This window comes from Argiope bruennichi, chromosome 10, assembly GCF_947563725.1.
Source record: "Argiope bruennichi chromosome 10, qqArgBrue1.1, whole genome shotgun sequence".
NCBI classification, from domain to species: domain Eukaryota; kingdom Metazoa; phylum Arthropoda; class Arachnida; order Araneae; family Araneidae; genus Argiope; species Argiope bruennichi.
This window is the reverse complement of record NC_079160.1, coordinates 122,195,395-122,209,906: the sequence shown is the minus strand read 5'-3', so window position 1 is coordinate 122,209,906 and position 14,512 is coordinate 122,195,395. Positions and strand designations below refer to the sequence as shown.

At 30.7% G+C, this 14,512-nt stretch overlaps 1 protein-coding gene across 5 annotated transcripts in view; it reads right to left on the bottom strand.

Moving 5' to 3' along the window:
• Positions 1–14,512, bottom strand: part of LOC129989456 (uncharacterized) — a 302,200-nt gene that overhangs the window by 37,949 nt on the left and 249,739 nt on the right. For all 5 annotated transcript variants that reach the window (XM_056098002.1, XM_056098005.1, XM_056098004.1 and 2 more), the window contains one exon: positions 13,632–13,731. In XM_056098002.1, coding sequence (XP_055953977.1) covers positions 13,632–13,731 — 100 coding nt within the window. The remainder of the gene's footprint in view (positions 1–13,631; positions 13,732–14,512) is intronic.

Below are 14,512 nucleotides of genomic sequence, written 5' to 3'. Positions count from 1 at the left end.
CATCCGGAACGATAATGTGGATTGCGGTTCCATTGACATTGAAATCCGCGAAGCGAAACACGATCGGAAGGTCGTGGGAAGCAAGAAGAAAAAAAAAAATCACTTCAAGAAGATTGAAAAAGAAAATTGCCCCGATGATAAGGTAACCAATTTCGATTCTTTCCACTCATGCGATTACTATCTTTTGAAAACCCTCAAAATCACAGAAAATATGACAGGTAGAAAATTTCCCACTAAATTCAATTATTTTTTCCGATCAGCAGATAGACAAGAGATACGAGCTCGAAAAATGGCTGGATGCATATGTACAGGCGGTCATTTTTCTTTTTAATGTTAGACCAGAACTTGAATTAAAAAATGCAATACTATCCCGGTTTTGCACTTTTCAAGGGATCAGAGGAATAACAGTGTAAAGACAAGAAAGCTACACAAAGGTAACAGTTTTCGAGAAAGAAAAAGTGTTACATGTTTTTCAAGTGCACATTACTAATATTATGGAGCATTTCGTGTTTTTTTTTTTTTTCAAAATCTATGAAATTTATTTTTTTGTACTTCTGCTTATCTGGCAGAAGGGCATTTAAAATATTATGCAATATATTTTTTGAATTTGATTATTTTTCACACTGTGGTTAAAGAGACAATAAATGCTTTTTCTCTGCATGGAACTTAAGAATTTCAGTAATTAATATTGTATTTACAATACTAGCAATCACGCTGGCTAGCGTGGCATAAAAATATCTGTCATTATTTACTATCGAATGGCATCAAACAAAACATCGTGCGAATTTCAGATCGCTTCACTAAATGTTTTACAGCTGCATTGAACTCAAAGTTTTGTATCGTTAATTAATGGAGCTCCAAAATATTATTAGAAAAATTCTGGAGATGGTTCTCGAGTCACCAAAAAGTACATCCAGTCAGAAGAAAGAAGATATAAAAGAAGTCAAGAAATGGGCTTCAAACAGGAATTTCAATCGAGTGAAAAAATAGATTTATTAACTGGTTTGCAGATAGATAGCCGTATCTATTTAAAGTTCACATCTGGTGTAATGGAAATGCACAGAGTGTTTATAAAAGAATATTCCAACTTTTCAAATCTGTTAAAAGAAAACAAAACAAACTATAGTCTTGTTCGTCGGAAATCAAAAATGGCAGTTAAAAATTTAAATGACCATCGTTATTAAGTGCTCAATGTGAATCCGATCCAAAAACGTGAAAGATTTCGAAGCAATACCTTCACTCATCCCGCAATTTTTTCTGCATGCCTGGAATGAAGTTTTGAAATGATGCAAATCTGTACGTACACGTGCTTCTTTTCTAGGGCTCCATTCAACAGGAGGTGTTTTTCCCCGTTACCAGCTGATGTTGATAAATGAAAGACACGAATATCATCAGATTTTCAGAGCATCACACCCATTATTAGGAAAAAATAGGGAAATGGACTATCCTATCGCCTTGATACCAATTTTTTTTTAGAGGGACATACAATGAACACTTATAATTGTGTTGAATTTAAACTTTAAACTGATATTTGTAATTTACTACGAACAAGAATAATTTTTCTTCTTCTTCTAATAGCCGGGCAAAGTTAGGATATTCGTTTTTAAGCCCCTTGTCGTTCAGTTTGTTTTCTTCGCATTTTCTTATTTTCATCTTCTGAAAGTACAATGAAACAACCGGAAACAAACACTACTTACTACGTATTTGCCTTAAACAATATGAACATGCTGTTAGACATACGGAAACCGCAGATTTATCTAAGGAACGTTTTGAGAAACGATGGGAAGTCTTATCAAACATTTGGGGAAAAGGTATTTTGGTAGTTTACACACATGAGGTTTGGATGTATAACTACGGCTTTTTTTGTTCCAATATTTGATTTCAGTTTGTATTTTTATTTAATATTTTGTGTCAAATGAAGCTATAGAATATCGACAGAGAGATCTGTATTGCCAACATTATATCACCGTGGTCAAAAGGATATAAATTTAGATTTCTTAATCCATTTAGTAATATATAATCTATGACTGTCACATTTGGCCATGCATTCAATCATTCTCTTATTAATGCATTTTGGAAGTTTGAAAAGTAAGATGCAAGTCCTTTGACTGTCCAAGCGTCAGTATCAGAAAAATGAGCTAACTGACAATAATAGAAGACGCAATATTCCACTAACCGATTAAATTAAAATTTTTAATTTTATAATTTGATTTTAATATTTTTTATTTTTTCTAAATTTTCCTATTTTTTAATATTCCTAAATTTCATATCTTCGGAAAATAAAATATACTTACTATTAACGAATGTAATACAAACTAATTTAATTAAGTAGATTTTAAAATCTTATATCCTTTGAAATTTGAAATAGCTGTCTTCTTTCATTAGGAATGATAGAAAGAATGATTTTTATTTTCTTGTCGGCAATAAATACATTCACTGAAATTGAATGATGCATAAAGGAGAAGTATACATAATATTTATTCTATTTTTTTGACTTTGTCTATCCTAAAATATACTTGAATAATTATGTTTCTTGTTTTCAGCAAAAACATAAATTTCGTGGCTGTCCGGCTCTTGTACATCCAACACACAGCATGGATTTTCTAGGTTCAAAGCAAGAAGTTTGCAAAGTTTCATCGCCATCGGATGAATGATAAGGCAGCGCATAAAATACGAATAAACAAAAATTCATTTTTATATATTAGATTAAATAAATGCAAATTTGCGTTTGGAATAGTAAATCTTCATCTTGTTTCAGAGTTGGTGAGGCGAGCTCTAATCATCTAATATCTCAACGCTATTACTTAATCGGTGTTCCACTTTTATCATTTTTCGGTAAAGATTCTAATTTGAGCGCGTAATCACTTCTGCACTGTGGGACGCATTGCGCCTGATTTGGCTCGCTGCCTGCCAAGTTCGTTGCATTTGGTGCCAAACATCGTTACACTAATCAAAAATAATGATTACTCCACGAGGGACAAGTTATAATAAGAGCCAATGAATATTTTATCTCCATTAATACTTTTCATCATTTTAGTACGAAAAGTTTTTGAATCTGTAATAATGTTATTTTTTATTTACGTGATAAAATAAGAAGATGAAGAAAATGCATTTTTTTAATGTAGATTATTTTTATTTGACATTCTTCATAAAAAATCTTTAAAATGATTTTTACTTACGAAGTAAAATACTCACGAACTTTTCATTTGCGAAGTACAGAGAAAGCATTGTAACCATTAAAAAAATCCGAACTCGAACTATGATATCTTTCCGACATTGGCCAGCATTCAGAACATCGGAGAGTATCGTGGGAATATCGTGCAATATCTTGTGCTAATTGAGTGCAAAACGAAGAGAGTTGGATACATAAAGTTCAGTGCACATAATTAACATCTATATTGTAAACACATATCAAATTCGGAGCCAAATCAAACAAGGGGTTGACCGGTTGACTGGCAACAAGGCTGTCCGTCGATATGTACTTTCTGTGCTAAATTTTTGTTTCAGTCGGTTGAGAAAAATATGCCAAAAATACAAATTGATTTTTTAGATACTTTAACTGTATGCCAGGCATCAATGGCCAAAAAAATATGCCAAAGATCCCATGGTAAAAGGCTCAATTCCCGCCAAAGGTGAATATTTGGTAACTATAGCATGTCAATGTCATGAACGGCATTGTCTGGGATAATACATTTATTAGAGTATGCGAGAAAGACCACTTCGGCTGGTTTTAAAGAAAACTGGCAGAATATAGAAAGCTAGACACATTTCATTATTTTATTTATCAGCTGGGGAGAAATCGTTTCTAATTAAAATGAAGAAGAAAAGAAAATTTTTCCAAGAAAATATTTTTAAAAATATAAAGATAACTGCTCATGTGAATGAATATTTTTCATTCAATCCATTGATATCTTATCTTTTAAGAAATAACGATTTCTTATTGTTTCCATTTATCATTTTTTATTTCTCAGTAGCTATAACTGAAACTGTGTGAATCTAGCATCGTGGATATTTCTTATGGTCAATAGCGAATTTAGTATTAGCGAGTATAGTATTTGCTTCCTACAACTAATATCATAAACGTTTGCATGTATTTATTATGAATCTTGTTCGTTTTAAAAACTTAAATGATATTTGTCAATTTTTGATCAAAATCTGCATTTACTTAATTTTAATTATTTTTTCCTTGCGTGGACGCTGATCATGTACGTTAAGAAAGAGTTTTGTTTTAAATATGAGATTAGACTTAGTGTAGAAAAATATATTCGGGAGGCTTTTGAGACTAACATAACAAAGTTTCTCAAAGATGGCATTAATACGATTAAAATTTTGTAACTTTCAGAAATGGAACCAAAAGTAGGTTGTCAGAAAATCTTTTTTCAATTTTATTCACAATGAATAAAAAATCTGATCAATATAATCATTAATATTAGCTGTGAATTGTTCACCATATGTTGAAAGTTATTTTGAATCGCTCCCACAATTATTTGCAGTACTTAAGATATATGATTACTGTAATAATCAAATGCTTTGTTTTATGTTATGTATGTATTATCTCCTTATTTGCATTAAATGGAAATTTTTGAAGTACTTTTTTCAAACTTGAGGGTTTAATTCAATTGCTATAAAAGGATAATAAACTTCGAAGGAAAGAAAATGACGTTCTTTAGCTAATTAATATATGGAAAAATATAAATATATTTTTTATATATATTCTTTAATTTCAAGGAAGTATAAATTAAAATACAATTTGTGGTTCGAAAAAATTTTTTTTTCAAACTTTTTTTAAAATATTCAGTGATTTTCCCTTTTATCGTAACGAATAAATTTTTTTATATTTTTATCTACTTGTTATCACACAAATTCATTGCAATTATTACTTTTCATTTAATGGCAAAGATAAAGAATTGTGTATTATTTTCCTTCTTTCCGAAAAAGAAAAAGGATTAATGTTTCTTGGAGCCATTTTAACACATGAAGACTGAAAGTATCTTTCGATGTGTGACATTTGAAATATTCTCAATAAACAGAAAATGAATGGATGTATTAATTGGCCTGATTGCTTTCAAATTACTTTAATTAATTTATATATCACAGCAAAGCATTTAGAAGAATATGATCAACGTTTTACTGAAGAATACGATATTCTAAACCACATAGAATTGAATGGCGAGTTCACTTAAAATAACAATTATAATATTTTTTTGCAAACAATTTTCATTTTATTGAAAAAACTAAATTAAAAACAGTTTTCATTTAATTTGTCATAAAGCAGAAAAGACCAAATGCAAGTTTGAGAAGAAAACTAGAGTATTTTACATCATAATATTATATATATATATATATATTGAAAAAATTAATGTTTCTATCATTATTAATTAAAACTGAATGTCATAAAATTATTGCCTTTCTCAAGTTATTTTAAACATTCCAAAATAATATTGATTCAATCAATATTAAACAAATAAAATAATATTAAAAGCAGTTGTTTTCAATATTGTTTTAGAATGTTATCAGAAATTAAATGAGAAAAAAGTCTATATTTATTCCTTACACCATTATGAAATATGTACATAAATATTTTATAAAAAGCATTTATTATTTGAATTGTTGTTATAATAATATAATATAGAGCATAGCTAAAATTTTAGAAAGAAATTAAAATAAAAGTAAACACTGCGACTACAAATTAATTTAAATGCTATCATAATTTCAATTTTTAATAGTTAATTAAAAATACAGATATCTATAGAACTATTCAAAACAATTTGCAGCTAAGTCTAAGCATTGCTATAAACGCACTATTGCAGCGTGAACGCCGAGCAGAACAGCACTGAATAAAGTGACAATGAAAATTCGCGTGTCCTATGGGGAACTACAAAGGAGGCAAAACTGAATAAAAAATATATTAGCTCTTAAAGCTGACATTCCTTAAACTAAAAGAAGGGAAACATCAATAAAAAAAACCAGGGCACAGAGTCGCAGGTTTCAAAGAAAGACAGAATCCTCTTTCGAAACTCCCATCCCTACCACCAGGAGAAGTTTCATTCTGATAGATTTAAATTACTTAAGGAATTGGGTAACGAACTTATGATCCCAAGACCGAGATTACCATTTGATTAATTCAGTTCTGGAACAAATTTTAATACACATATTTTAATCTCAATAATAATCAGTAAGCAGTTTCTAACTGGAAAGTTGGGACCTTGGTGGTAAGGTCTCGTCTTCGGAACCGGATAATTTCATGTGCGAGACCCGATCCCACTGAAGAACCGTCGTGTAAGCTTGTTTGGTGCACTTTAGGTTCAAATGTCCTTCCACTGGAATGGTGTGGAAGTTTAGATAGAGGGTGCCAGCTCAGGTGTCGTCCTCGTTATTTCACCGCGGTTCAAAATTACGAGGTCCGTCCCAAAACAGCTCTAGTATCGCTTTAAAATGGGACGTTAATATAATTAAAACTAACTGGATAGTTAGGATGTTGATATTTTTTTTTTTTGAAATTCCATATCCATCGATTTATTATTTCTCATTCCACTGACTAGATCAAATGTAAAATTTCACATTTCAGTGAAAAGAAAGCAACTTTTTTAAAGTGATCTGAAGTAATCGGAAAGAATTTTGTATATTGTTTAAACTGGAAATGAAGATATAGGAAAAATAGGATTTCCCAAATTCATACAGAAATATTACTCCATTCAAAAATCCAGAAAAATTTAAATTCACCATGTTCCCTGATTTTAGAATTTAATTACATGATAAGCAACTTATTTTTAAAGGAGCAAATGGCATATAATTCGCATTTCTTTTTCATTGATAAAAAAATTCCCAATTTCTTTGATATTTTATCATTTCTACTAAATTAAGTTAAGATCCCTTTAGCTAATAGGGATAAGCATTCCAATTAAAAATACAGGAGACTTCACAATTCTCAGTCACGATTAGTGACAAAGCTAAAAACTCATCTGTTTCGAAACTTCCACACCACACTATGGAGATGAAATCCAAATAAATTCACTATGCTTAAGAGCCCGATCTCTATTGGATTCGGATTTTCTAAATAGCATTCTTTTGAAACAACCTGCGGGACCCTGTGCTCTGTATGGAAAAAGAGAAAAGAAAGAAACGAAAAACAAAAAGGTGAGAGCCTGTATTGATGGCAAGCAGCGTAAAGAGAGGAGAAGAAAGGAGAGCTGCTTACTTACAGTGAAACGGCCATCAATGAGGGGATAGGAGTAAGAACTATATAAGTCCATGTCGTCGACTGCCCTGTCCTGAAAACAACAGTCAGACATTCACATTCCTGCATTAGTGCGCACAGCAATGCTGCTCGTCGCTCGCTTTTACATTCTATTTGTACATACAAGGGGTGTTCAAATGAAAAGGTACGAAACGATACTGTGGGTATAAATGAAGACTTTATTCAAAGTATACACCATAGGCCTGAGCACAACGACCCCATTGATTAAGAGCTGAAAGATTCCTTGTACCCAGAATTCCTGTGGCCGTGACGAAACCCAATCCTTCACAGCGTCCTTGAGTTCGCCGTCCAAGGTCCGTTACTTCGTGAATTCCTCGAGCACAGAAGAACCATTAACGCCGATGTGTACTGTGAGACACTCCGAAGACTTCGCAGGTCCATCAAGAACAAAAGACCGGGCTACTCTGAGGAGGCCGTGGTTCTGCTCCATGATAACGCGCGTCCACACGTCTCCAGGGTCACACATGCGGAATTGGCCAAGTTCAAGTGGGAGTAGTTCGACCCTCCGCTCTACAGCCCGGACATATCGCTCTGCTATTTTCATATTTTGGTTCGCAGAAAAAATATCTGAAAGGGGAGCGCTTCAACTCCGGCGAACTCAAGGACGCTGTGAAGGACTGGGTTTCGTCACGGCCACAGGAATTCTGGGTACAAGGAATCCTTCGGCTCTTAATCAATGGGATCGTTGTGCTCAGGCCTATGGTGTATACTTTGAATAAAGTCTTCATTTATACCCACAGTGTTGTTTCGTACCTTTTCATTTGAACACCCCTTGTAGTTCAAATGTTATGTTTAATCGTCCTTAAAAGCAATAAATAGTTTAGTAAAATTAAAAGCATATGCGAATCTTATAGAGACGATATTTTAAATTAAATAGAGACGATATTTTAAATTTTTTTAAGGTATCCAACTAGGTTATAAAAATGTTTTTTCCACAAACATGTGATTTCTTTTATGATCTGAAAATAAAGTCGCTTCGCTGATTCTGAAACAGACTTTGTTTTTAATATATATAAGATAGAACTATAGATACAGTGGTTTCAATAATACACAACAAACAAAACTGAAATCGGAAACAGTGGTACTTTTTACCGAAAATAAGTGATTTATTTTATTTTTATCGTAAAATTCTCCAAAATAATATTTGATCTGTTTATACTAACTTTCCTCCAATTGAACCGTAGTATGCTTATTTTTGGCAATTTTATTAAAAAAGCGTGAAAACAACATATTTTTTCCAGCGCATTTGGATGAACTTATTTATAAGTGAATATCTAAACGCATTTTCTGAAGAATGAATATTTCCCTGTGATTGATTCACGGAAAACAAGATATCTCAAAATCAATTCAATAAAATTTCATGAAATTCGGTATGCATGCATCCAAACCCTTTAAAGGTGTGATAGACCTCGAATTTTAAGGTAACTTCATTTAAACATTTTTTACAGGCACTTCAAGTTCAAAACATAGTCAAATTTTGACAAAAAATTATTAATGGAAACTTCAAATGCTCATAAAATGTTTACTTATTAAAATATTTCTTATTTTGCGGTCTGTTTCATTCTATGTAGTTTGAGCTATATATAGGTGAAATAAAAATTAAACATTTCCCTTATTTTTTTAGTTTACTCTGTTTTTCCTAGCATTGAAAATGTTGCTGAGTTTTCGTTAAATAAGCAGTTTCTTTCAAAAAGTAAGGCAAAGAGTGTATTTTTTTTCTTCTAATAGTGACCTTTTAAGTATGTTTTAGCTTTTGGGTACAATAAAAAATTTTTTATTATCATTTTTTAAAAATTCGCCTCTGAACCTAGTAGGATACTTTAAAAAAGAATAAAGATTGGAAGAATAAGGAAACATTGATTGATATTAGTTTGTTTTTTTCCCATGCCAATGCTTTTCATTCTTTCAGAGATTTATATTGTCAAAAGTATAAAACATATAAACAAGAATTTTTGAATATTTATCAGATAGATTTAAATGAATTATACCCAAAGCTGGAATAACATACTTTAAAAGTTTACTCGCAAATTTAAACAGTTTTATTTCATATGTAAAACACATGAAGGGTTTCTAGAGAAATATTCCCATGATTTAATATTTTTTACAGTGCAACATGAATTTAGAGATGATTTCGCTTTATGAAATATCAGTGAGCCTATTTAATAAATAAAATCTATTATAAATTAGTATTTATCATAGAAGTAATTTATTACGAAAAAAATGGATCAATGAAGACAAGATAATTCTATTTTATATAATCAATAAAACACGTTTTCAGTACACAAATATTGCTAATTTAACTAGGCAAAATAAAAACCTATAAAAATGCAGTTTTCTTGTTGTTCTCAATAGCCGCTGCAACGAAAATGTACTGGTTAAAAATAAAATTAGCAAAAGTTTAAATAAAATATCAATACAAATATATTTATAAAAAATAGAGCACATCAAAAGAAAGTATTCAATGACTATCGCTTTGATATAATTGGTACGATATAGATAAGAAAGGCGATTAAATATACAAATTCATTTTCAAAAATTGATAACTAAGTGATATATTTAAATAATTATACACATTCAACTATATTCTATTATATAAAACTGTAAGCGAATGATAAAAAAAATAGCACAATAGATGTAAGTAATTAAGGTTTAAAGCTTGAAACTCATGACCAGTAAATAGCTTTCGCTTGACATTAAAGTTCACTAAAGTTTATTCAATTTGGAATGACATATTTCTGAAATATGGATGCAAACGAGAATTTCGAAAGAATATATTCATAAGAATAGCAATGTATTAATTGTCGCATTAAATTTTTTTAGCTATACATTTTTTTTTTTATCGTTTTGAATATTAAATAGCAATGATTAAGTTTATTAATAGACTCAAAATACTGAGTGACTGGAATAATAATATCCGCAATGCTTAGTAATATCCATAATTAATTTTTAGAGTTTTATAATAATACTATTTGTTATCATAATATTTTCATATTCTTTAATTAGAAATTCACTTTGTCTTGAAGGACATAAAAACAATAACTGAAATGAAAAAAATACATAATATTCCATGTTCTTTTAAAAAGACAGTATAAAGTTTAATAAAATTACGAGAGGCACAAAGTACAGAATGCTCTAAAAGTCCAGACACATTTTAAAATGAAGGATGAAATCAGTTGATTGTTGTACAAGAATTCAGTTTGCACTAAAACTCTTAGAACTGGAAAGACTCGTAAACTGGAAAGACTTTGAGATATTTTTCTTTTCTTTCAACTGCTTTGTAAATTAAATTTATAAAAGTATTTAAAAACCATCATAAAAATTTAGTCTAGATCGTTAGTTTTAAATTTTATGAACACATGATAATTTAAGTAAACATTTATGTAAAAAAATAACAAAAACGTTTGATAAAATTATCCTAAAAAAAAGGAGAAAACTTTACTAACTGTGATAAAATCAAAGAATATAACATCAAAAACAATTTTTTTAAAGATATGAAAATACTTTATACATTAGTATTAACTTTTTATTTTACAGAAAGATAAGCAAAAATATGCAAATATAAAAACTGAAACGCTTGAAATTTACAAAACCCAAAGAAAAAAAAAGTCTCAAAAGTTAGATTTTTCACTATCTTCTTTGTAAGGAGGTATCAATTATGTATACGATATTTTGCGCACTCAATAAAGCTTTTATAACACCCCTTTCCTTCTATCATACCTCAGGATATGATACCTCAAATTCCGCGTCTCCATAAAATTGAGTGAGTTTATCAACAAAAAGATTAATATCTTTTTTTTTTTTTTTTTTTTTTTTTAACTCTCGTGAGATTTTCTAAGATTTAGTTTTGAAGAATCTACCTTTTACTCTTGGGTCACATTGACCATAATCATTTCATCGTGTTCATTAGATGTGTCAAGTAAAGAAAACACACAACCTAATTCAACTGTGCTGTTATGGTCATTTCTCTGATTGTCCTTCATAACTCTAATCCATGATTTGTTGTAGAAATAAATACTTCGAAGGGCTTGGTCTTTTCTTACCAACAGTAAAACTGTGGAATCCGTTTCTCCAATGAATCAAATCTTTCGCGAAGAGCATAAAGAAGGCATTCTCCAGTGGGCACTAGCGAAGACTTTTTCGAGTATCTCATCAATGCTCAATAAAATCTGGTGTTTTGGTATTTTGAAATGGAAACAGCTTTTATTATCAAAGATTCTTTGAGAGATAACTTTCAAAATGCGTGTCCAGTGGTCATGTCCTTATTAACCACTTTAGAGACAGCATATATTTTTTCATCATAAATTTGATCGTATTGCTTCCTAACTTGGTCCTAATGCGACTGGTATCTTAAATGTAAAATCAACAAGGAAAGCACACCATTTGAACAAAAGTATGTAAGAATTTGAAAAAATAAAAGATAAAATTGCAAAGTGCTAAAATGTTATTCCATTTTTATCCTGATTTCTATTTCCAGCTTTGAGAAGTTTAATTATTCAGCAAAATGCAATATAGCATTTAAATCTAAAAGTGTTTCTGAAATACAATTGTTTGCAGATTTAAACAAAATAAGCAGTTTTTCTCTTGTTTAAAAAAATCAGGAGTTTGAATTACTTAAGCTGATTATCAAAAACACTTGTTCGATAAGTTGAAAAAAAATATGATTAATAAAAGGTTAAAACATGGAAAAAGGCGATCGTTAAATAGCTTTTCTGTGCGATAAAATCATTGGCATTTTTATAGCTTGGTTCAGGACTCAAACGTTATTTTTTTCATTAAACGGGCAAAGTTTTTGTAGTTTATGGAAGTAGAGATTGCCTTTCACTTCTATATTTTAAAGAATAAAAGTAGAATTTTTTTAAATGGCGCCGCACTTCAAAAGTAGCAAAAATAAATGAATAAATAATATTGAGCTACTACAGATGCAAATAATTTATATTTTTTATTTACATTCGGAGTCCTTGGTATTAGAAATAAAATATGAGCTGTTATCCAGTACCTTTCACAATTAATTTTAGCGGAAACATGTACTGAATTAGAGTATCGTTAGAATGTGATTCGTGTTAAAAAAAAGCACACACGTTGAAATTTGTTAGAGTGTACAGAGTGAGTGGTTATAAACTCCTTATGACGAAACAAATTCTCTGTCATTATTTATCTTGAGTTTGACTGTTATTTTGAGGTATAATGCCATCTATACGAAAATTCAGCTTCTTATTTTCATTCTAAGAAAAAAATTTATGCCGCAAAAATAATTTTAGTACAAACTGCACTCTTCTACGCTAACTAATTGACTTTATTTTTGATTATAAAATATGTCAAGGACTTTTGCACCTGTATCTAATGCACCAGCGTTAAACAAGTGTTTTTTGCTGTGCATTTATTTTTAAACTTCGTCGAATACAATAAATTAATATTGTTATTTCAGATACTTTTCCGTTCATTTCATAAACAAAAGTACTGTATGCTATTCAGACAGTCACTAATCATATAAAAAGCTGAGTAAGAGCAGCAATGTCACGATCTGAAAAATGCTATTTTTCCACAACATCAACATAAATATAATTTATGTAATTGGCTGAAATTTTGACTGCCATCGAGGCAACAAAATAATATATTTACATGAAATAGCTGTTTTATAGCTGACATATGCATGCAGACGCCTTTTCCACTGTACAAAAGCAACAAAATACAGTACACTCCCGAGTACGGCTTTCGTACTATCTGGCCTACTTTTCTTTTATCGAAATGAAATGATGAAGCCAAGACATTTGCATTGGTAACACTGCAAGGGATTGGAAGAAGGCGTTTTGCTACGAGCTAAAATGCAGAAATAATAAAATCAGTTTGAATCCATTTTCTTAAGAACTAGGCCTACGGTTTACGTTAAGGTTTTGTTTATGTTTGTTGCATTTAAGGTGGACATTACAGAATTTATGTTGAAATATGAACGGTTTATATTTTTTAACTTACCTTTTCTCTAATAAATTCTTGAAACGTGCAGTGAAGTATATAAACATATAAAAACTACCAGTACAGAGCCTTCTGTTTTAATTCCACACGTTGCCGGTAACGGCTTCTATGATTCACCTGGCCGCGGCTGCGTTCACATTCTACGCGGTTTGAGATAATGGAGGGCCTAGCACTCAATGAGAAGTGAGAGAATGAGTATTATTTCAGTGAGTTTTGGATAAAAACTTTGTCTTCTGGTATTGGCGGGAAAAGAAATGAGCCCATAGCCCATCCGGCCTATCCGGCTTTTTAGTTATCTGGCCTGTCCTCCGCCACATTAGGCTGGATACTCCGGAGTGTACTGTATTGTTAATTTGCAATTTTTAACCCATGTGCTTTTTATGTGAGTGCATGCAGTACTCACTTTGATTAGTCTCGTGGCTTTTTTCCAGCTTCCATCTACGTAAGTGTATGCGGAAAAGGGTCGGAATTTAGCCTTGTATTCCGTCTTCTTGATGCGCCCGCTGCAACAAAATAGAAGCAGATTAAATAATGATAATATATCATTGATGCAAAAACTGTGGTGAGTCATTTTCAAGGTAGATGAAATCAATTCGTGCTCACAAGACTCTTCTTAAGACTGGGAATATAATTTCATTTTTTTTTAAATTCCTCACGCATGCTGCAATGGATGTTAGAATAAATGTGTATTTGATTCTATGATATCTCCAGAGTAAATTCCATTAGAAAGTTAATATTAATCAAAGTTTAATCATTAGTTTCATGTCAGTTTTTTCTTATGCCTCACGCGCAATGGTTTTAGAATTAAATCGGATCGACGGATTTGACATATATTACGTGAATATTAATTGATTTTATTCTATCAACTGCCGTATCCATAATGCGTACTAACGCTTTGACTACATATTTATTTGAAATGACTTTTGTATTTGAAGCGCATTTAATTTTTTGAACATGTGAAAATAATAGCTTTTACGTAAGAATTCATTTATTATTATTATTCAGATTATACTTAAGTCATCTTAATATATTGCTACATGATATTAAAATGACTTAAGATAGTAAGAATTATATATATATATGTATAAAAGAGAGAAACATAAATTCAAACAAATGCGGAACGTTCTGATACGTCAATTGTATCCAAAGGGTTAATCTCTTCGCATGTAATGATGAGTCTGACTCGCACATCGAATGACTGAATTTTAAATTTTAAATTTGCAATAAAGTGAAAGTATTAAGCAATTTAAAACGCAAAAATCAATTAAAAGCGCTTCAATATCT